Here is a 24,439-nt window from a genome sequence, read left to right on the forward strand (position 1 = left end):
CACCATCGATAGCCCTCAAGATGTCGTGCGTGCTGCCAGGCTGAGTGGGTCAGACGGTTGAGGCGCTAGCATTCTGACCCCAACTTGGCAGGTTCGATTCTGACTCAGTGCGGTGCTGTTTGAAGGTGCACGGTTACGTTAACATCGTGTCGGTAGATTTACAGGCACGTAAAATAACTCTTGCGGGACTAAATTCCAGCACCTCGGCGTCTCCGAAAACTGTAAAAGTAGTTTGTGGAACGTGAAGCCAATAACATTGTTTTCCGTGGTTTCCCATTTTGACACCTGGCAAATGCTGGGCTGTACCTTAATTAAGGGCATGGCCGCTACCTTTCCCATCCTTCCTTCGCCGAAAACCTTTGATGTGTTAGTACGACGTTAAACCAATAGCAAAAAAAGAATCTTCTGCTACCGCTTTTTTTTTTCACACCCTGAGAGGGTGGCGGTTATGACGTGTGTCGCACATGAGGATTGGCTTTATTATACGGCCGGATACGCTTCCTGACGCCAGGTCTATGTGGAGGGATGTATTCACAACGGCGTATTTCTGTGGTGATTGGCAGTTTGGTATGCGTATGAAGAAGAGTGTATTGAGACATACACAGACGACCGGTCGTCGAATCAAAGGGATAAACCAGTCGCGGTTAAAATCCATGATCCTACTGGGGATCGACCCCGGGAGTCTCTGAACCGAAAGCCTCGTCGCTGACCATTCAGTCAGGGAGCTGAAAATATCTATGGCGGTTTATATTGTGAAGAGTGTGGACCACGAGGACGTGACATTTAATTTCTGAATTCTCACATGCACTGGCTGGAATTCGAACCGCTACCACCTTTGTGAGAGACAAGTGACGATACCATTCGGCTGTCACACCATACAAGCCCTTGCCCACCGGGCGAGTTGGCCGTGCGGTCAGGGGCGCGCGGCTGTGAGCTTGCATTCGGGAGATAGTAGGTTCGAATCCCACTGTCGGCAGCCCTGAAGATGGTTTTCCGTGGTTTCCCATTTTCACACCAGGCAAATGCTGAGGATGTACCTTAATTAAGGCCACGGCCTCTTCCGACTCCTAGGCCTTTCCTCTCCCATCGTCGCCACAAGACCTATCTGAGTCGGTGCGGCGTAAAGCAAAAAAAAAAAAAAAAAAAAAAAAAAAAAAAAAAAAAACAACCTTGCCCAGGATTTTAGTATCCTTCCTCCACATTCGTATCTTCCTTGGTGAAATGCAGTCTAAGGATTCGATTCTATCTACTTCTGTAATCATTTCTTTCGTATAGCTGGACTGAGTGGCTCCCAGTAGAATGCTGGCTTTCCGAACGCATGTTGGTAGGCTCAGTCCGATGGTATATTTGAAGCTCAGATACATCAGCATCGTGTCGGCAGAATTACCGGCACGTAAAGGAGGCGGGACAAAATTCCGGCACCTCTTTTCTCCGAAAATCATAGAAGTACGGTAGTCAGTGGGACGAATACCAAAATTATTATTATTATTATTTGGTGCGACATTTTCCTTCCGTAAGGTATCACCATTTTGACCGCTGGAGATCTAATATTTAATATATTCATCCTGACGAATACTCATTTATTCTTCCCAATTGACCGAGTGGCTGGCTTCGCAGTTTGCGTCTCGTAGCTGTCAGCTTGCATTCAGGAGACCGTGAATTCGAGCCCCTGAAGATAGTTTTCCGTGGTTTCCCATTTTTGCACTAGGAAAATGCTGGGGCTGAATCTCATAAGGCCACTGTAGCTTCCTTCCCAGCCTTAGACCTTTACTATCGCATCGTCACCATAAGACCTGTCTGTGTCAGTGTGTCGTAAAATAGATAGCAAATTAGAATAATACTGTAATAATAATAATAATAATAATAATAATAATAATAATAATAATAATAATAATAATTGAAAAGACAGTTACCAAGAAACCCATCAATTGCAAAAGAAATTACGTGAAAAGGGGCACCCTCAGTCAAAATTCTAATGAGCCAGGTTTGTCCAGTGACCCCAGAAATAACAAATACGTCTAAATGGGAGATGAATTCACTGGCGTAGTGCTTAGGCACTTTGATAACTCAAGAGACCTCGATTCAAATCTCGGCGACTTCGAATAGATTTTTCAATTGTACGCTGTATGTCTCAGATACTCGCCCAGGAAACGACTCCGCCGGACTGAGTGGCTCAGACAGTTGAGGCGCTGGCCTTCTGACCCTAACTTTGCAGGTTCGATCCTGGCTCCGTCCGGTAGTATTTGAAGGTGCTCAGATACGTTAGCCTCGTGTCAGTAGATATATTGGCACGTAAAAGAACTCCTGTGGGACTAAATTCCGGCACCTCGGCGTCTCCGAAAACCGTAAAAGTAGTTAGTGGGACGTAAAGACAATAACATTATTAGGAATTGACTCCGCAGTAACACATCACAAGACAGAATTCGGTTTTTCATTTGGGACTTCGCTCCTTACCCCACCAAGGGTTCGATGTAGGCTTCCTGTAAATATTATCTAAACAGTAGTCCAATTACGGTGTCCGTAACGAAGTTAACCACAACTTCATCTGACTTCGCAGTACTGAGAAACACATTTCTACGTTAGTTTGATAACACTTTCAATACTTTCAGTGATGACTATCAAAGTTAGTAATATTGAAAACTTGTTAACTACACTTCGTGCTATGTCATGTTTAGAGTTTATTATGATAAGATGCTGCGTTTTGATTCCGCCCAGTTGGAAACCCGAGCCTCGTCGGTAGAGTGCCAGAAAGCGGGTTCCTTTTTCGTTACGATTAAAATAGCCAAGCATTAGCTGAACGTGTAAAAAATAAAAACAATTATATAAAAACCCATAAACGCAGTAAAAATGCAGCTATAATGATATGTGATTAAGTTTGAGATTGGTTCGCCCAAATTCTAGTATCCATCGTAAAGTCGACAATAGCTATATCCGCTTCACGAAGAATGGGCGGCCAATCCTCCAGAGGTGTCCACACTTCTGGTAGGAAGCCGTGTCCACGGATCTGATGGCTCCAGTAGGCTCTACCTTAAAACTCCACGGCGAAACTACTACTACCTCATTGACTCTGCAGACTTGCTTCTGCTTGTACTGGGCGCTCGCGTGCTGAAGGACGCGTGCTGTTTTGTCCACGGTAGTAATATCACCACAACACGCTGTATTATACTGCGTGTTGAATCTCGTACTCTTGTAAATCTACATTATCTCCGGACGTGTGGTATGCCCTTTTGGCATTGACTCAGTCGTGACGAATGATTTCTTATCAAATATAGGACAGTAGTATAGTCTTGAATGTGCGCACGTCTGTAACCATGCTGTGGCCGTATTTCTTTACGAAGACAGAACGTCGTCCTGGAGATTCTGTTAGGTACTGTCCTCATTAGATTAGGATGGACCGAGCTCGATAGCTGCAGTCGCTTAAGTGCGGCCAGTATCCAGTAATCGGGAGATAGTGGGTTCGAGCCCCACTCTCGGCAGCTCTGAAAATGGTTTCCCGTGGTTTCCCATTTTCACACCAGGCAAATGGCGGGCCTGTACCTTAATTAAGGCCACGGCCGCTTCCTTCCAATTCCTAGGCCTTCCCTACCCCATCGTCGCCATAAGACATATCTGTGTCGGTGCGACGTAAAAAAAAAAAGGAAGATTAGGCGAAGATTAGGTCTTATGGCGACGATGGGATAGAAAGGCCATGGAGTGGGAAGATTTCCTTTGATGGCCTTAATTAAGGTACAGCCCCAGCATTTGCCTGGTGTGAAAATGGGAAACCACGGATGTATCCAGTTGCTCACATCTGTTGTTGATGTTGTTGTTACGTTTGTTCCAGACTTCGGTGCGATTTCATTTGTAGCTAATGGGGTCCAAGGCAATGTTTCAGACAGACAATTTTAATAAAATCTAGAATATTCCATCATTTCCCTAAATGTCTTACGTTCTATAATAATTCTTTTACAATATGCTTTTACATCGCACCAATACAGGTAGGTCTTATGGCGACGATGGGATAGAAAGGCCATGGAGTGGGAAGATTTCCTTTGATGGCCTTAATTAAGGTACAGCCCCATCATTTGCCTGGTATGAAAATCGGAGACCACGGAAAACAATCTTCAGAGCTGCCGGCAGTGGGATTCGAACCCGACCTCCCGGATGCAAGCTGACAGCTGCGCGCCTCTAAGCGCACGGCCAACTCGCCCGGTACTTCATATTTTGCTGGTGTTTTCTCTTTTCAGCAGTTGCCTGTTCTCAGGTGCCACAGTTTTCTACGAATATACCTCTCCTTTCAATGGTTTTAGCTGTTGTTTCACTCCATTTTCCATAGTAAAAAATGAAAAATCTGCGGAACTGTGATCTTGCGTTTCTGCATCGGCCTCGTGGGCGTAGATCTACAGCCAGGACAATCGTAGCTCGCGCGGCTATTGACGTATGTGTAGCTACTAAAATGAGTTGTAAAAAAAGGATTGTTTGGTTGTGTGAAGCGTCTTTCAAAGACTTAAAATATTGCATGGCCCAGGCCCTAGGGTATGGGAAACTTAGAGGACTTAAAATGCTGTAAGTACTACTCGTATCACAAACGTAGATTCTTGAAGGACTTAAAATATTAAATGGCCAGATGGGAGTAAGACAAGGAGGGTTTGTGAACATTCATAAATCTCGAGTTTGTTTCCATTCATGCAGGAGAAGCTAACAAGCTCTATCCATTGTAAGCATGAAACCATCAAAACTCGTGACATCAGCAGATAAAACATTCGGATCATATTTAAAAATTCACTCATTTTTAAAGCACAAACTGATGTGTTGCATAACTAACAAAATACTGTGTGTATACTGCCAGTGGCCGGCCCCGGGTTCGATTCCCGGCCAGGTCAGGGAGTTTTACCTGGACCTGAGGGCTGGTTCGAGATCCACTCAGCCTACGTGATTAGATTTGAGGAACTATCTGACGGTGAGATAGAGGCCCCGGTTTCGAAAGCCAAGAATGACGGCCGAGAGGATTCGTCGTTCTGACCACACGACACTTCGCAATCTACAGGCCTTCGGGCTGAGCAGCGGTCGCTTAGTAGGCCAAGGCCCTTCAAGGGTTTGGGGGGTTTATACTGCCAGTGGGGGCAGTAGTGAAAAAGCTGTTCGTGCTTCATATGCAGTGTGTGTATTCGTCACTTAAAAGTGGAATTCACTTACTCTTTACGGGGAATCAATAAAACCTGCAGTTCATGTAAAGGTCTCGGCAGATCTGGGCGAGAAGGCTATATTAGGAATGCATTGATGTACAGAATGAAAAGTTGCACATATTTTTTGCTATTCAGTGAAATGAAAGTACTGACATTTTGAATTACTAAATTTAATTGCTTTCATCCGTTATAATTTTGAAGAAAATGCACGAAGATTTAAATATCCACCATCACATACCTCATCAGCAGATTCGTTTAACACTGTGAACAACTTCATGGTTGACAATGGTATGAATTGGAATTAATGTATTGGTGTTGGCAATGACAGAGGAAGATCGACATGTGGAAGGAAAAGTAGACTCATCACTAGATTTTGGAATTCTGTGACTTAAAGAAGTACAAAATATGCAAGAAAATATGCCCTAAAAACTAGCTATAAATAGGACAACAATACAGGTCAAGTATGACTTCAGCATTTCGGGATAGGCAGCAAGTATTACAGTGTTACTAACATCGAACGTGCCAAAACGTGATTAGCGACAATGCAGCAGTCATATTTAATCATGCAAACTGACAGAGCTACAGCGAATGAATGAAAATTCACAACCTGTTTCCAATCATTCGACCGCGTCAGGAATGGAATGAATGAAGCCCTCATTTAGCGGCAAGGATAGGAAATGTGCCGACTGCCGAAGCCTGTCGCACTCCTCTGAGGGGGGGGGGGGGGGTGCGGAGTACCCGAAGAAAAACCTGTCCCACCTCCGCTTTGTCCAACACAAATCTCACATGGAGTGACCGGGATTTGAACCACGAAACCCAGCGGTGAGAGACCGGCGCGCTGCCGCCTGAGCCACGGAGGCTCTCTACAGAGCTACAGTAAGTACGTTCAAACTTTTTTTTTTGCTAGTTGTTTTACGTCGCACCAACACAGATAGGTCTTACGGCGACGATGGGACAGGAAAGGGCTAGGAGTGGGAAGGAAGCGGCCGTGGCCTTAATTAAGGTACAGCCCCAGCATTTGCCTGGTGTGAAAATGGGAAACCACGGAAAACCATCTTCAGGGCTGCCGATAGTAGGATTCGAACCTACTATCTCCCGGATGCAAGCTCACAGCCGCGTGCCTGTACGCGCACGGCCAACTCGCCCGGTCGTTCAAACTTTATACACTAATTCAGTATCATAGTCCTGAGGCACAGTTCTCACTCTGTTTTCCTTAAATATATATATATATATATATATATATATATATATATATATAAACCCGAAGTATTAACATGTATTTTAGTATCTGTCCGTACAGCATCTGCTTTTCTTTGGAGTCATGTCTTTTAAACCTGCTACCTATCTGTTTCGGGAAAAGAAAGAAAAATACGTCTACTGCAGTCTTTTAAAATCTCGTCTCAATTTAAACAAAAATACTAAAAATATGTCCTTATATCACTAAAATGAGCAAAATTTGACCAAAGCAATAAAAATGATCGAAATACAGCATGCATTTATATGCAACATAAAGTTGCTTTAAAAGGAGTCAAGGATCCATCATTCACAGTTAATTTTCATATTTCGGTTAAAATTACCTAAGGAAGGAAATGTGATATTTTTCCTTAACATCCGAACCTTATTCCTCACTATGATGAAAACTATAGCATAATTTGTAGTTTGTTGTGATTGTTACATCCACTGAGAGGCCATAGCAGCAAAGATGATGCGTAAGAACTCAAGAGATGCCTTGACGGGGATATTCGGATTGTGAATTTGAATATATCACGTCCCTTGAATTCTCGATTATAGATTCCAAGTGAATGTTAAAAAATCCGAAGCTATGGATTCAGAGACTAGACTCTGAAATCTTCCATGGTAAATTTCGATCAGATGTCAGGAAAAATGTTTCAAAGGACATCCTCAACGTTAGTCATATATGGAGCAACCACACTTCCTGTTAAGGCAGTATTTCCCCGTGACGGATAAAAGTGAATATTAATAAAGAGTCGATTTGCTAATGAGCTATCAATCACTCTTTCCCTCATACACTACAATAAAAAGATTCCTTGGCTGAACTTTCAACTGACAGTTCATTAGCATTAGGCTTTTCACGATTACAACCAGGTAACTTTATCCAGAATTGGTCAAAAATCGTTATTTTGATCGCTGAAGACAATACAGTACAGTAGTTTGTCACGGGACAAAAGAGAGACGGTCACCACAGAGCCGAAGGCCATCACGTTTACTTACCTTCTACTTTCCGTTACTCAGAGGACAGAGGATACAACCAGGGATACGTGCCCTCTTATCCGGGCACCGCCTTCAGATTGACCACAGTGGAGCATAGTTTTATTCCTCTCCATCCCACTGTTTCCCATCTTACAATTCTAACAATCTCTTTACCATATGATTTCGAACAGGTATAGGACCACCTATTGCAGATTTTCTAAAAGAAGATCCCACTTCCGCAGTGAAAAGACAGCTTCTATACCACTTACTTGGATATGGTTGCCAGATTTCATGACGACAAATAGGGAACACTTTTATTTTTGTATCTTATAGTATAAAAACGAAACACCGCAGCCATTTAATGAATGAATGAATGAAAGATGTATTATCAAATAATACACAAGCAAAAAAATATTTATCGAAAACTAATAATCAATTATACAAAGTGAAACGAGTGTGACGTAAAGAACGAACACAGTCTTTGTGTATGATTGGAATCACTACTACTAGCAGTGAGTGATTTTTGTTCAGAACTAAACAGTACAGAATATTTTCTACTCTTATTAAAATCGCCCACTTTTAAAAACAGCAGTATGGTCTAAAATACGAGATTTTCAAGTAGAGATCTGTTTTCTGGAAAACGGAACATTCAGCGGTACGGTATAATGATTACGCGGAACAAAACGAGAGAAAATCGTATTGTTCCGGGTAAAACCGTACATCTGGCAATCCTACACCTAGCGGCCCCAGATTCGACTCGTAAATCATTGAAGAATTCCAAACTTGGTCGGACATGAGGATTAGAAATTGGTTTACTCAGCTTTTTTTTTTAGTGGCTTTACGTCGCACCGACACAGATAGGTCTTATGACAACGATCGGATAGGAAAGGCCTACGAGTTGGAAGGAAGCGGCCGTAGCCTTAATGAAGGTACAGCCCCAGCATTTGCCTGGTGTGAAAATGTGAAGCCACTCAGCCTTATGAGGTGATCTATAGGGCAGTTGATATGAGAGACATTGAACCCTTTCAGAAAAGCCAAACAACACGACCGAGAAAGTAGTCATGCTAGCCATGTGACACCAAAGTATCTGCACGCCGCCTACCAAGACTTTACATACATACATACATACATACATACATACATACGAGGATCGAGTCATAAGTCATTGCAACTTTTTTTCTTGCGAACAGGAGACAACACGGAAAATCTAAGAGATGCATTTGGAAATATAGGGCATGTACCTATGCATAGTGCCTGAAGACAAATTCTGACTTCAGGAGATTCTCCGAGGAAACTGACAGAACACAGGCCATTGGTAAACATTGTTTTATTATGGTATAGAGAGCAAATACACAAGACTACGTACAAAGGACAGGTCTCCACTGGTTACATACCTTCGAAATAATCACCCAAGGTTTCCACTGTGCGTTGCCAGCCGTGGGGCAGGCGCTGAATACCATTCGCCGCATGTGTAACGCTAACGTGTGACACCTCTCTCCGAAAATCCGGTAACGATGTCCTCTTTGTTAGCAAACCGTTGTCCACATAATGGCTTCTTGACATTGGCGTGCATTTCTGCCGCGGAGAACTGCCATTTTTAATTACGATCGTTGCTCCTACTTGTTGACTTCCATTTGTGACGCTCTCACTCACACATTGAACTTGGGGGCATGCCTAGACCCACACTGTTGTTTACATACACCATCTAGTGGCATCATACGTGAGTACATACCGTACGTTTCCAAATGCAAATCTTAGATTTTCCGTGGTGTCTCCTGTTCGCGAGAAAAAAAAATTGCCATAACTTATGACTCGACCTACGTACATACGTACATACATAGATACATCACTTCACTGCCGCAGTATACTAGCCGTCTTTCTGTTCTCCGATTAGTGGGATCAACCCGGGCTGAGGTCGTGGCATTTAACTCTCAGCTGGTATATTTTTGTAACGTAACTTGTATCATGGAGTCTGTCAGACTTCAGATATTTACTAGTATATAAAACGGTGTTTTTTTCTTGGTGTTTATTGAAAATTATTTTTAAAATATGTTTTCAACCGCGTCATAGCAAAACTTAAAAGAAGAGATTACAAATCCAGAACAAAATATAACATTACTAAAATGAAGTTCAAAGCTGGGCTGAGTGATTCAGACGGTTGGGGCGTTGGCTTTCTAATCCCAACTTAGCAGGTTCGATCCTGGCTCAATCCGGTGGTATTTGAAGGTGATCAAATACGTCAGCCTCGTGTTGGTAGATTTACTGGCACGTAAAAGAACTCCTGCGGGACAAAATTCTGGCACCTCGGCGTCTCCGGAAACCGTAAAAAGTAGTTAGTGGGACGTAAAGCCAATAACATTATTAAAATGAAGTTCAAAAGAAAAGTTCAAAAATCTAGAAATAAAATTTTTATGATTTTTCTGCTATGATTTATTTCATCAAGTATTTAGTGGTGATCGTTGTAAGAGAACCTGTTCCCTAAAGCGGGACATTCGGCTTAATTCTTTTCTTTAATTTCAACGACGTATGGTCAATGTAGATAGAGACGGCTTATTCTTTCGATGTCAAGATAGCGTAATTCTCTGGAGTACATCAATAGACCTTATGTTCTGTTAGCTTCTTGCATCATATCATCCACTAAGTATGTGTAAATTTTGCGGCATATCGTGTGTCCAGTTTTTGATTGAACAGCCGCTTGTTGTTCGATTGGTGGAAGAATTATAAGGACGATTGGCCACTCTGTTGGAAGTAATCTTCGACTGAGGGGAAGCTTTCTCGCGTACGAGGATAATGTAAATTTTGTTGACGGTGTTGTTTGGTTGTGGTGGTAATGTGTGTTTCCTTGGTTTTTTTCCCTTTAATTCGTCTTATTTAACTAAACGTGGAACTGTCGACCATCTAATTACTTTGAATTTTCGTGTTCACTTTCATAATCACGTTTGATGTCTTCGATATTTGATTATATTTTGTTTAAATTTTTAGAGCTTCACTTGGTCTCGTTATGTTCGTCCATTGTCCTGTTCGACAGTGCCCTCGTATTTTCGTTGTACTTAAAGTTTGATATCTCAAAACTGTCGAGTTTTGAGAGACGACGCAATGCTCTAATTTTGTCCTCAATCTACGGAGAAGAAGCTGTTCTACTGAAGCACTGGGAAATACTGTACCGGTATATCTGAGTTTCTTGGAATTGATACAGGTGTAGGGAACCTATCTCTTACCAGGAAGCCTCAAGTTAGATTCCCGGCCAGGCCAAGTATTTCAATTACGGACTGGAACGGAGTTCACTCAACTTCGTGTGATAGACTGAGGTACTGGCTGATATGAGATGCACCGGACCCGGTCAGAAGGACAAGTAATTCATCTCAGGATGCCGTTATGCTGACTAAGTGGAACTTCAATATCTGCAGGACATCTGGCTGGGCAGCAGCCGTCTTAGCAGGTTTGGATTTTTCGGAATTTACAGGTCACGTTGTTGTTGTAATTATTATTATTATTATTATTATTATTATTATTATTATTAATTCCACTCCTGATGCATGAAATAATGTGAATTGTGTTTCTATTTTCGAAATTGCGGGTTCATAATGGAGAAACACTATTAACAGAACATACTTGTAACTCCCTAAGTACGATCCTATGTCGGATATCTCATGTAAAATTATTTAAAATATAACAAGTATTTTTTCCTACAACTATAAATTTACCTTTTTCACTGGTGGATTCTGCTATACATCAGTTTTCCGTAATCCTAGGTGGACGAGACCGATACTCCCTCGAAGTATAAAAAACTCGGACTTCAGAAATTACGCGGAAATTCCTTTGTACACAAAGAAAACCTTATGGTGAACATTGCAGCACAGTAGTTTAGAAAAAAAACATACAGATTGTCTTTAAAAGAAATTGCCAAGTGTACTTCGAAAATAAAAATATACTACGCAAGTTAAACATTATAGGGTATATTTCAGTAGTGATGAGAATAAAAAACAGCAGGTTCGACAGTGCCCTTGTATGTTCAGAAATTACACGGAAATTCCTTTGTACACGAAGAAAACCTTATGGCAAGTAATGTCTCTAGCGCAGCGTGCCCCTCGCTATGGCTCATCAGTGGTACAGTATGTCACAACCTCGATGTACGGCAGGGCCTCTCAGGGTGCATGCGCCCGTGCAATACACGGCGCAACGTGCAGGAGACGACTTCACTAGGTTGACCTGAGTGTAAACCCCCACTCCACTTCCCCTACACCTTTCTCACCCGTTTGGCCTGTTTCCGCCTTCTTCACCTTCCCCGCTGATTCTCCCATCACTGCGAAATGTTTGTGTGCGGTGAGCGGCGGCACCGTTGTATGGGACAATATTACCGGTGTTAAAACGCTCTTCTTTCAATTTGGTTTGAGAAGACAATTTATCTTCTCTAGCTCTTCATTTCCTTTATCTTTGCAATGATACCGGTTATGCCTGGGACAAAGGACCGGCTGACAGCGATTCTGAGAGCCTTCTTTAAATTACAATCGGAAATAGGCCTACTCGCACGCAGTCTAGTTTTCGTATAAGTCAAAACAGGAAAAACTACCTTGAACATATGCATGTGGAACCAAACATGGAAATAATCGTAGCTGCTTCTCGATGCAGCTTAGGAAAATCTTCCTTCGACAAATTCTCGTAGAAATAGAGCAAAGCCTTTGTATTGGAAAATAAGATCTTTTTGATTAACTTAACACATAATTATTGTCACACGGATTAAGCGTTTGGCGTTATCATCACGACTGACAAAAAAAAATACGAAAGTTCTAGTTCGATTGAAGTGGACTTTCGGAAGTCTTTGCTTTCTTCGAAACAGGTTGCTCGATTATCATATTGTTGTCTTGCGCTTATCTATTTCACTGATGAACAAGCCGTCTATCACCGAACGCTTCGTTGCTCTCAGCATACTACACCATCCGAGTCAAGCCGAGTCGGACCGATGCACAGTGCACGGAGTCTCTGCGCCTCGATTTGCACGCGTGAGATTTTGGGCGTTTGAGAGGCCCTGATGTACGGTATACTAGATGAGCAGGACAGAGTGGCGGAGAGGTGTAGGGGTCATTACTGCGTCAGGTCACTCTCCTGTGTGTTGTGCTCAGCTATCGCTTTGTAAAAGGCTTTAGCGTACTGAGCATTTTCGTTTATTCGAATTTTTCACCTCTGATTTATGGTAATATCCAGCTGTCGAGACCCAAAATAACGATACTCTACTGTACTTGTAACGGCTCAGATTTGTTAGACACTGGCCTTTATCCGCTGCATCCCGAGTTCAAATATCGGTGACTCCGGTGGAATTTGTGCTGGAGAAAGGAGGGGAATGACAGGTGATTTCTTTTTTTTCCCTATTTTCTCTGCCTTCGAAGAAAATTTCATCATTATACGTCACCGCTCTGGTCGATTGTGATAGACCTTGTCAGCCGGCACGTTCCTACGTCTTGGAACTATAGTTTGGGCTTTATCGCCTACCCTTGTTGGCGAGACGTAGTGTTTAGAGTGCTCTATGTCTTTTGTATGGGATAGAACTTTAAAAAAAAAAACTTTCATTGACGTGTCTCAGTTTCATCCTTGGCTCTGACGATGTGAAAGAGATTTATGAGCTATGCAAGTAATGCCATTCCTTCTTATGAATGGTGCGAAAATAGCGTTCATAGCGTCGGTTGGTGCATGCATTTCAGTGGGCTTGGCAGACTGATATGTAAAAGCAACTTCTGGCTTGGCGAGGAAAGCAACGGGAAACCACATCTGTAATTATTTTCCTAGTATGCCTTTTTCAGTGACGCTTAGGCTATTTTTGACAGCTAATGGCGGAAGTGTTAAGGATCAAACTAGCCTTCGGACTGAAATACTTGGTACTCAACATACAGTGTAATCTGGTGTAGGCTACTTCATTCTTCTTTTCTACAGCCGTGAGCGGGTTTTAGACTAATCCTTAGTAGTGTCCCGTATTGTCTTCATTACTTACTTTCATCGTCCTTGTGCCGTCATCCTTTTGAGGTCTTGTTCTACATTCTCTAGCCACTTTTTCATCAGCCTTCCTTCAATATTTCCTTCATGCAGTGATATTTTTTCTGTGTTTGTTATTGTTTTTACATATGCTCGACGTGTTCCAACCAAGCTATTCGCCGAGATCACACCAGGCAAATGCTGGGGTTGTACCTTAATTAAGGCAACGGCCCATCATTCCATCGCCGAAAACCTTCAATGTGTTAGTGCAACGTTAAACCAGTAGCAAAAGAAAAACTCATATATCTGTTATCTCCAGCTATCCCCTTCCCTGACATGACTGATTTGAACAGCTTTAGATCGGAAAAACAGGCTATATTACAAGGCACCTTCCTTCGTTTGTTTTCGTCCATTATTTTCTCATTATTTATGGCGGTCCCTATGCGTTTGAAGCATTTAACTCTTCCCAAAATTAAACCCATCAGTGGTTATGTTCTCCATTCACGGCATATCTTTATTTGCTGACATTTTCAGATATAAATAAATAAATAAATAAATAAATAAATAAATAAATAAATAAATAAATAAATAAATAAATAAATAAATAAATAAAAACAAATATTTTACAAAGTGGGGAATGCCCATATAGTTACACACAGTAGAAAAGGCAAGCATGCGACATTCTTTAGGATCAACTAAACGAATCAGCCCCCCTTACCAAAGCTTTAGTGCTGTGAGGGTGCACAGTTACAGGTGTTCCCCTCTGAGTGAGCTCGCACGATGTCACCAGATCCGTTACATAGAGTAACGAGAGATGTTCTCGTAAGCCACCTCCAAAAAGTTCAACCTCGGCATTGTGTTACTGTACTCTGCATACCATATGCCCTCTTGGGCTAACCACCTGCTCTGAAAAGCGTTTGTTTTCTTCTCCTTTAACCTGTTTCTGTATTTGGAATTCCAAGATAAAAGACACCCATCGTTAGTTACCTTTCCGTTAGCGTTACATGGACGTAGAGATTGGACCATCTGTTTTCTTTCTCCGTGTACCTTGTTTGTGGCTTTACTTCCGTGTAATACGCGCCACGCTCAGCAAAAAAAAAAAAAAAAAGGGTACCGGTATGTGCTTGTAAGGTGGTGTTCAGGTTCAAAGTTCCTCCAACACAAAATGGAGATTGCTCGGTCAAGATTTCTGCGTATAGGTAGTTGTTGGTTGAACTGTGTCCATCTCTGCAGTGTAACGGTTAGCGCTATTAGCTGCCGTCCTCGGTGGCCTGGGTTCAATTCTCGGCACTGCCATAAATTTAAGACTTACAGGAGGGATAGTATGTGGTTGAAAAAGGTACATGCTGCTCACTCACCTTCATTGCAGGTGTGCACTTCCTCGGGACAAGAACACGAATTTACATTATAGTATTTATTTATTTATTTATTTATTTATTTATTTATTTATTTATTTATTTATTTATTTATTTATTTATTTATTTTTGATGAAGTTCAGTCTCGTGATTCTCTCCTCCACTTGAACCAAATTAAACAAATAAGTGTAAATGTTAAGAAAAATCATACCATATTAAAATATACCACTTAATGTAAGGGAATCTGCACAAGTAGATGGTGAACCAGTGAGTAGGTACCTTGGCCAGATTATCACAGAAAATGTACAATGCCATCATGAAGTTAGGACTCAAATAGGTATGACAAGCAATGCCTGTTACGTCAAAACCTACGTACACGGACTATGGAGGCATGTCTTTGGTTTGTTTATGTTTTACTCTGACGAAATTGTGACGCTTAATAAGAAAGGTATAAAGTGCCTGGAAGGTTTAGAGATGTGGTGCTGGCATTGAATGCAGAAAGTAAGTTGGGCTAAGAGGATGACCAAGGCTCAGATGTTACACAGTGAACAAGAGAGGAAGCAGCTTCTGAGTCAATGAGGAAGCGACTACTCGGGTGGATAGGGCATAGACTTTGGCATGTCAGTTTGGTGACTGAAGATAAAATACCAGTCAAGAGCCTACGAAGAAGACCAAGAAAGACCTTCTTGAAGGCACTCCTTGAGAACGCGAGACTGTGGAGCTATGAAGAGGCGAAACGTGCTGCTCAAGACAGTCAAATGGAGAAGTCTTATCACATTGACAAACTAGTCGCAAGATTGAACACTTCCCAACGACGATGATGAATACTATGAGAACTACTCTAAAATAATATCTACATACTGTTAAACTACGTACTTATACGCTATTTATGAAAATTGTCTGATTCACATACCCACTTTCATTCAAGCTTCACAATTTCTGTATAAAGAATTTGCTAGTTGCTTTACGTCGCACCGACACAGATAGGTCTTATGGCGACGATGGGACGGGAAAGGGCTAGGAGTTGGAAGGAAGCGGCCGTGGCCTTAATTAAGGTACAGCCCCAGCATTTGCCTGGTGTGAAAAATGGGAAACCACGGAAAACCATTTTCAGGGCTGCCGACAGTGGGGTTCGAACCCACTATCTCCCGAATACTGGATACTGGCCGCACTTAAGCGACTGCAGCTATCGAGCTCGGTGAAGAAGATTTAAGAATTTGCCCAAGTATGCCAAGGGTGGTGACAAAGTACGTATTATAGTGATGAAAAGAGGAAGGTAATTAATGAAATTTTGAGGACAGGTAATAGGGAGGTAGGGACCTCAGTTCACATTCCAGAAGGGAAAGTTAACTGTAATAGTGTGTGTGTCACAAAGTAAAGAAAATGTGTATCTATCGTAAAAGTCGATGTGCCGTGATGAATGGCTCGGACGGCTCAGGCTATGGCCTTCTGACCCCAATTTGACAGGTTCGATCCTGGCTCAGTCCGGTGGTATTTGAAGGTGCTAAAATACGTCAGTCTCGTGTCGCTAGATTTACTGGCACGTGAATACCTCGTGTGGGACTAAATTCTGGCACCTCGGCATCTCCGAAAACCGAAAAAGTAGTTAGTGGTACGTAAAGCCAATAACACTAAGAGTACATATTTCAGTGGATCTTCCAAATGTGTTCATTAGTGGCATCAGTGAATACAGCATCACGGTAATAAGATATTGGAAAAAATCTTATGCTCTTTTATGATTTGGGTTTTGACGATTTAAAGGATGGAGTGACACTGACCCTTTTCTTCATATAAGAGTGATTTACTCTTTCAATTTCAATTCTCGTCAATAATAACTCCTTGATAATTTCCCGAACTTTCAAATTGATTTTTTATATGCTATTAGAATTATTATAGTTACTATATGCAGTACCGGCCCTGTAGTGTAGGGGTAGTGTGCCTGCCTCTTACCCGGAGGACCTGAGGGCTGGTTCGAGGTCCACTCAGCCTACGTGATTAGAATTGAGGAGCTATCTGACGGTGAGATAGCGGCCCCGGTCTCGAAAGCCAAGAATAACTGTCGAGAGGAATCGTCGTCCTGACCACACGACAGCTCGTAATCTGCAGGCCTTCGGGCTGAGCAGCGGTCGCTTGGTAGGCCAAGGCCCTTCAAGGGCTGTAGTGCCATCGGGTTTAGGTTTGGTTACTATATGCATTGTTACAAGTACTAGGCTATTATTGTTGGTCACTTTTTCCTATATGTTTTAAACACGGTATTGTTTTTGTTAGTTTTGAGCTTAATCTAAGTCTGCACAAGATGTGGAAAAGGCGTACATAGGCCTAGTAAATATTCTGCGGAGCCACCAGGCTCATTTTGGTCTTAAGGCCGGATACCCCTCCTTCCACTATATAATTTTTCATGTGAAAACCCACTGAGGTTCGAACCTCTGCCTTCCTCCTCGCTGAACCTTTAATGGACATCCCTGAATTTGTGAGATATGCCCTTCTCCCCGGATGTGATCGCTTGCCTGTAGTGTTGTTTACGATCTACGGAGGCTAATGTCCCTGCGTGGGGGATCATCAGTCACCTTCGAGGAATGAGACCCGCAGGATATAGCGGCACCGTACCAGGAATACTGATGTTAGCAATTCGCACTCTATCGCTTCAGTCGGCTGCTGAAGGTGTTACGTGAAGGTGCGTGCAGGCGTGGACATGCGTCCTCTCTGGTAAAGTGCTTCTGTTTTGCTTGCTTACTTACAAGATTATTCTCCGTTACATTTGGCTGTGTTTTTGTTCTGAAGAGTGTGCTACTGGCAAATGCGTCGATCAGTGGGGACGAAATGTTCGTAAAATTGTTCGCGTATTTATATTCTGAGCATAAACATGTGAATACCTCTAAGTCATATAAATTTACTACCGATTTTAACTAAACATATCTTCAGTAGGAGTGACGCCAAGTAATTCAGTTGGTCTACTTAAGCAGCTCTTTATTATTTGCATCGAGTGTGATAATGATGTGCTTACCATCACTACCGTTGCTATAGATTTTATAAGACGCTCCGCAAAGGGCTCTTTAATATGTAAGTAGATTAGTAAGCGTTCTGAAAAGTTAGCGTTGGACCTCTACCCTGCATCCTTGATGATCTAAGGGGGAGACTTAACCACCGTATGCAGTTGGTCATTGAGTACAAGGAACTAATTCGCTATTCATATTGGCTTTTCACCCAGACAGTTGTGGTTCGAATTCCGGCCCATGCAAGTGTTCTTTTTTTAAGATATAAAGTCACTGCCCACCTCCCCCTCGTGGTTCGCATTCCACATACTGAAGGTCACAGTATAAACAATCACGTAATACTGTAAGCTTTGATGTTCCTTTAGAATACCTTACATGAGGGAACATAACTTGAAAACACAAATCCTTTACCTGAGTCAAATCTGGCGTTGATTTGTAGTGGGGGTTCTCCAAGTTGGCGGCGGGACTAACTAGGGAGGGTTTCGGCTATAAGAGAATAAGGGGCAGCAGGAAATAGGAGCTATATAGGAAGACTTAATAGAGTTATAGAATGATTTTGAGCTGAAGCCAAAATGTAAGAAATTTTATCAAGTGTTTTGGATGCAGAAAGAGGTCTCTACTTGCTACTCCTCATTGTAAGAAATGGTTATGAAGTTTCTCCTTGCATTCCCAACGTCATACTTGGTGGAAAGTGGTTTTAGTGTGGACATATAACTTCTTTCGAAAAGAAGAAATAGACTCCAGATAACTGAACGTGGACATTTAAGACCCGTGTCATCAAGTCGATCCATCGCATTAAGGATTTTCCGAGCTGAATAGCTCAGACGGTAGAGTGCTTGCCTTCTGAGCTCAAGTTGGCGGTTTCGATCCTGGCTCAGTCCGGTGATATTTGAAGGTGCTCAAATACGTCAGCCTCGTGTCGGTATATTTACTAACACGTAAAAGAACTCATATGGACAAAATTTCGGCACTTCGGCGTCGCCGAAAACTGTACAACTAGTTAGTGAGCATAAGAACAATAACTTTTATTATTATTTTTGTTATTATTATTATTATTATTATTATTATTATTATTATTATTATTATTATTATTATTATTATTATTATTATTATTGAAATCCACAGCCTGTTTCCAGTCATTCGACCGGGTCAGGAATGGAATGAATGAAGTCCCCCATCTAGCGGCGAGGATAGGAAATGTGCCGGCTGCCGAAGCCTGTCGCACTCCTCTGGGGCAATGATAAATTACTGATACATGAAATGAAATGTTAATGGAGAACGTTGCTGGAATAAAATATGACAGGGAAAACCGGATTACTCGGAGAAAAACCTGTCCCGCCTCCTCTTTGTCCAGCACAAATCTCACATGGAGTGACCAGGATTTGAACTACGGTATCCAGCGATGAGAGGCTGGCGCGCTGTCACCTTAGGCATAGAGGCTAGTCTATTATTATTATTATTATTATTATTATTATTATTATTATTATTATTATTATTATTATTATTATTATAAGGATTTTCTGAACGTTCAAGCAAATAGTTGCTATTGAATAGCATTATAATAAAATGTTTTATTGTACTTCAACGTAATGTTGCTTTGACTGAGGTCATTGTAGTGGCATTCGATTCAGAAGGTTGCTGGTTCGATTTTCGGCCGGGTCGGAAAATGTAGTGGCGTTTAGTTGGCTCAGTTTCTAGGTGTTCGTGATCGTCTTAATGCATATCTTCGTTTACACACGACATATTCCTCCACTAACTATCACAGGAACACGAAATAGTGAATACAGCCCTCCACGTAGGATTGGCGTTAGGAAAGATACCCGACCATAAAACTGGGCGAAAATTACATTATTGCCTACCCCAGATTGTTCGGATAAAATCCAGAATAATGAATAATAAGTTACTATAAAGTTAAATATTTTTTAAATTTAAAACATAAATAGTAAATTCATAATGTGTTTTTAAAATGTCATTGTCGTTCCTTGTGGGTTGTGTGAATCTTTTCTCTGAATGGAGGGTAGGGCCTAGTAATGAAGGAGGGCACTGACGATGGGGTGAGTTTAGGGATTTGAAGGGGCAGTATCTCTAAAAAGTTTGGAAACCACAAGACTATGGCATCGTTAGTGTGTTTTAGTTAGGGAGCGGTTGGCATTTTAGATACCTGTTGGAAGTTTGTTTCGCTGATGACTGCATCATTTTCTGTATAATAAGCAAGTCATGCTTTCACGTGCTAGTCACTTTTTCGTGATTACTTTGCTTATTCTTATGAAGGTTTCAATGTTAATTCTTGTGGCATCTGAGTTATTTTTAATATTACTTTAAACCAGTTGTTTTATGCACTTGGTTTGGGTCATAAAAATGAAGCGAGTGCTACAATCCAGTTAACGAGACCGAATACTAGTCAGTACTGGCCTCGCTGACCCCTCTCTATATTGCTCCATTATCACTGACGGCGATAATGGTATGCTGAATTACTGAAAATAGCACGCCATTTACATGTATAATATTTGATGTTTATGTATACGATCTATCATTACGCTATATTACGTTATGTTTTAATGTACCATCTAACTTGATAAAGATCATTTACAACACACAGTAAACGACGAATAGTAGAAGCCTACACTTCTCAAGTATAATTGGTGCAGTTCAGTATGAGAGGCAGTAACATAGCTAACAACATACATGGTTGAAGAAGGAAAATACTTGACTATGCGGTGTTACCTGCTGTATTCTAGTGCTTCGTTAAGCGTATATAAAACAAAGAAGAGGAGCTGTCTAAATGATAGAACCCGACAACCTGGACTCAGAAAACCAGTGTTCCTTCGTCTGAACCACTCAACCAGGCTTCCAAATACTTGAGCACCTTTCCTCTGTGATCTGGCCTTGCCGGCTTCTTTCGATCCACAATGGCATTAGGCTAGCGAGGTGTTAAGGGCTTAGGCTACGTTTCCTCGCCCTTAAGGACTCTTTCTTTACCAGCTATAATTTCCATTCAGGAATGGTGGTTTCAATCACCGCTGTCTGCAAATCTGAAGATAATGATCACTTGGTTTCCTGTTTTTAAAAACCAAATCCCTGGGTTATACAGACTTTCAGGATATTCTGCCTAGACGACTGCTACTCACCCACAAGGCTTGTAGATATTGTAGTGTCACATGGTCACTGTGACATCCTCCAGCATGTTGCTTGGCTTTATGACTGGGTCCGTTGCTTCTCATATGCGACATTTATCTACTCATGTGATCTAACGAGACTGGAAGAACCCCGTTCGATCCCTTAGAAGAAAACAAACCCGATCGAACTACAGCCTTGATGGGCTTGGACCTACCAAGCTACCGCCGCTCAGCCCGAGGGCCTGCAGGTTACGTGGTGACGTGTGGTCAGCAGACGAATTCTCATGGCCGATATTTTTTGCTTCTTAACCCGGGGCCGCTCTCTCACCGACAGATGGCTTCTCCATTTGTAATCACGTAGGCTGAATGAACCACGGGCCAGCCCTCAAATCACGGTAAAATTTAACCAGGGGCCTCAGAGTAAGAAGCAGACACGCTACCTTTTGACTGCGGGGCTGACTTGGAGCCCTAGTATGGGATTTAAATTCTTGGACACTACGAGGCTGGATGATTTCCCACTTTCAGACCTGACAAGTGTTGGAGATGTATATTTATTTAGGCCAAGACCAATACACTCTTTCCTATTCTAGAGTCGTCGAAAACCTTTGACGTTAAATAGCAGAATAAAATTAATAACATAATAATAATTAATACCAAATACCTCTATTCAGAAAGGAAATAGTAACGGGTAAAAAAATGGCCTCCACACTTTGATAGCCTAAAGCCAATGAGGATTGAAAGAGAAAAGGCGCCAACAAGAACAGATCACAGAGGAAAGGTGAAATATTTAACCTGTGCTAAAGTATTTGGGAGCCTGGTTAAGTGGCTGGTTTTCTGAGCCTAAGGTGGCGGGTTCATCCATTCAGCCAGTTCCCGATCTTTGTTTTGTAGACGCTTAACGTCGCACTACCACAGCTAGCTTTTCGGTGACGCTCGGATAGAAAAGGGCTAAGAAGGTACCGGCCGTGGCCTTAATATTAAGGTACATTTGGCTGGATAAAAAATGGAATTGCAAGCCCTAAGGCGCTATGGACGCACACAGGTATGAATGAACAAAAGAAGTCGAAGCAGGTGTTTGGAGCCAATCCTTAAGTTACTCGAAGAAAAGGTCGTCTGGGATAGAACGAGTATAGAAAGTGGCTTGGCAGATCCGACACTGAGAAGCAAGAAGGATAGTTAAACTACGGGGAAATCGCGGAAAACCGTCTTCAGGGTTGCAAAGATGAGGTTCGATTGCTAGCTATAAGTCGCGTATCGCGTAGCCAACGCACTTGGTGGGCTCCAGTTTAATATAGTAATTTTCTTTTAGCGTGTCATTCTATGCTGCCAGCCAAGTAGTGTAGAGTACCTGCCTCTTTTCCAGAGGACCCGTGTTCGATTCCTAATCAGCCCAAGGATTTGACCTTAAGGCTTAGGACTGGGGCGAGGTTTATTCAGGCTCGTGAGACAACTATTAATACGGAAGACAGTGGACTCGGCCACGGAAGCCAAGCAGTATGGCTGAGGATATCGTCAGGTTACGCTGTCCACGTGCACTCCAGTATTTGCAGATCATCCGGATGGGCAGCAGTCATATTGGCAGGCCAAGGACTTTAATGACCTACTCTATATGTACCACGAGGAGAGAATCGTTTTATTCCGCTTTTCTTATTTAGAAAATGGAAGGGAAATCGACATTAGTCAGGTTTCTATGTATGGATTTGCAGTTTATCATTCCGTAAGATGTTGATTATTATTATTATTATTATTATTATTATTATTATTATTATTATTATTATTATTATTATTATTATTGATTTATTTATTTTTCTCCTGTATTGCAGCGTATTTATGACGCCTTTTCTTCTCTTTTGTTACAGCCGCAAGAACTCAATCGTTCTTCGAACACAGCTCTCAGTACGAGTTCATACGATAATAGGTAAGTTGAGAAACACAGATATATCATTTAAACAATATAATTTAGTGTTTAGTGTGAATAAGTAAAATCGATCCGAGTGTGTCATGGTATATGCCCTACTTCTTCCGTGAAGAAGTACACTGTTCCTGTGATGTCCCGAATAACAAATATCGAAGCTAGAGCATACGGAAATATCTACCCTTGCGTGTTTGCTTTCTTGTGCCCTCCTTCCGTGAACATTGGTACACAGTTACCCGGGAACATATTCGAGGCCGACACGTTCGAGTTGGGCCCACGGTCAAAACACTCAGCTGCGGATTACCGTCGATCCTCGGAGGGTCGAGGTCTAGTTGCACCCCAGTTCAGAAGCGTAGGTTTCTCCATTTGTTAATGTTCGGCCATTCGTTTTTATTTGAATGGCATTCTTAATATTAAAAAGTACCATAATCACATTTTAATGTCAATTAAAGACAGTTATTGAAATTATTCCATCCCCATTTAACCCTCGAAGTGGCGGTCATTTATACTGTAATGGCAGCGATACTTTACCGGTGTTGCAGACTCTTAGTATAAATTGTGTTAAAAATCGTTGACTTGTTATACATACATAAACAGCACACCCTTTTATCCTCAAAAGTACAAGGAATAAGATGATGATGATACTAAAGCTGTTATTTATCATCCACAAAGTGTAGGACCAAAAATATGTTGAATTTGTTTATATTATTTATTTTTGCAAAAGTTTTGCTATATATAAAATGTTTATATTTAGGTAAATTTAAAAAAATGACATATACAAAAGAAGCACCAGTTCATAGTAAATAGGTGCGTACCAGTATATAGTTCATAATACTATTCTTAGCTGGAAAAATTATACAACAATGTATACAACGATTGTATGCTGCCACTTGTAGGCCTACATTTCACTCACAGTCACTTGGGTGGGTCTTTCTTTTTACTCCATGATTGTGAGGCCTCCAGAAGTGCACTAGTTTGTAACACCCCTGGTGAATACCACCATTACATCCTCCACACCAGAATGTAGACTTCTTCTCCTTCTTCTTCTTTACTTTCAAGCACACAACACATAGGCGATTGTTATTCTGTGGCAATATTTCGAGAGCATGAGAGGGGCCTCCTGCATGACCTGTTGGCCTCACAACTGGAATTGGGAACTGTTCATTTAGCAATCTCCTAACTATAGTGATCATGAAGTCTCGTCTTGCTAAAGGCTTATCAGTGTTCTTTATGTACAGGACGTATGTGTCAAATAATGTTATATCTAGAAGATTTGAAAAAAACTGCTTCCAGTACCTTCTAGTGGGTCTGGAACAAGTGGCATGGAAAATGCACTTACCTTTATTATCTACACCTCCCATGAAGTTATTGTACTTATGAATCAGTAGCGGTTTCAACCCCTCATTTCCCTCAGTGTAACATCCCGTTGTGAGACAATAGACTGGTTTCCTTGTTTTCGTCTCTTTATAAGCAACCAGTAGAACGTCACCTTGCCTAAAGTAAACGGTTTGCCTAGGTTCAAGTTTTGTACCTAAAACAATCTGAGACAGTCCCTTTGAAGATTTATTCACTGTTCCTGTGAGGAAATGATTCAGTATTGCTGAGATTAGTGCATATCAACACTTCAGATTGATATCAGAAGGAAAACTGGCGACTAAATATAGCTGGCTCAGCTGAGACATTCGTGTGGCCGGCCGCTGAGTATGTAGCAGCTAGCAAA

The 24,439-nt window shown here is 41.7% G+C and overlaps 1 protein-coding gene across 1 annotated transcript in view; it reads left to right on the forward strand.

The window, feature by feature from the left end:
- Window positions 1-24,439, forward strand: part of Fhos (Formin homology 2 domain containing) — a 1,020,872-nt gene that overhangs the window by 816,558 nt on the left and 179,875 nt on the right. The window contains exon 5 of the mRNA XM_068227617.1: window positions 22,664-22,722. Coding sequence (XP_068083718.1) covers window positions 22,664-22,722 — 59 coding nt within the window. The remainder of the gene's footprint in view (window positions 1-22,663; window positions 22,723-24,439) is intronic.

Source organism: Anabrus simplex, chromosome 5, assembly GCF_040414725.1.
Source record: "Anabrus simplex isolate iqAnaSimp1 chromosome 5, ASM4041472v1, whole genome shotgun sequence".
Lineage (NCBI taxonomy): Eukaryota > Metazoa > Arthropoda > Insecta > Orthoptera > Tettigoniidae > Anabrus > Anabrus simplex.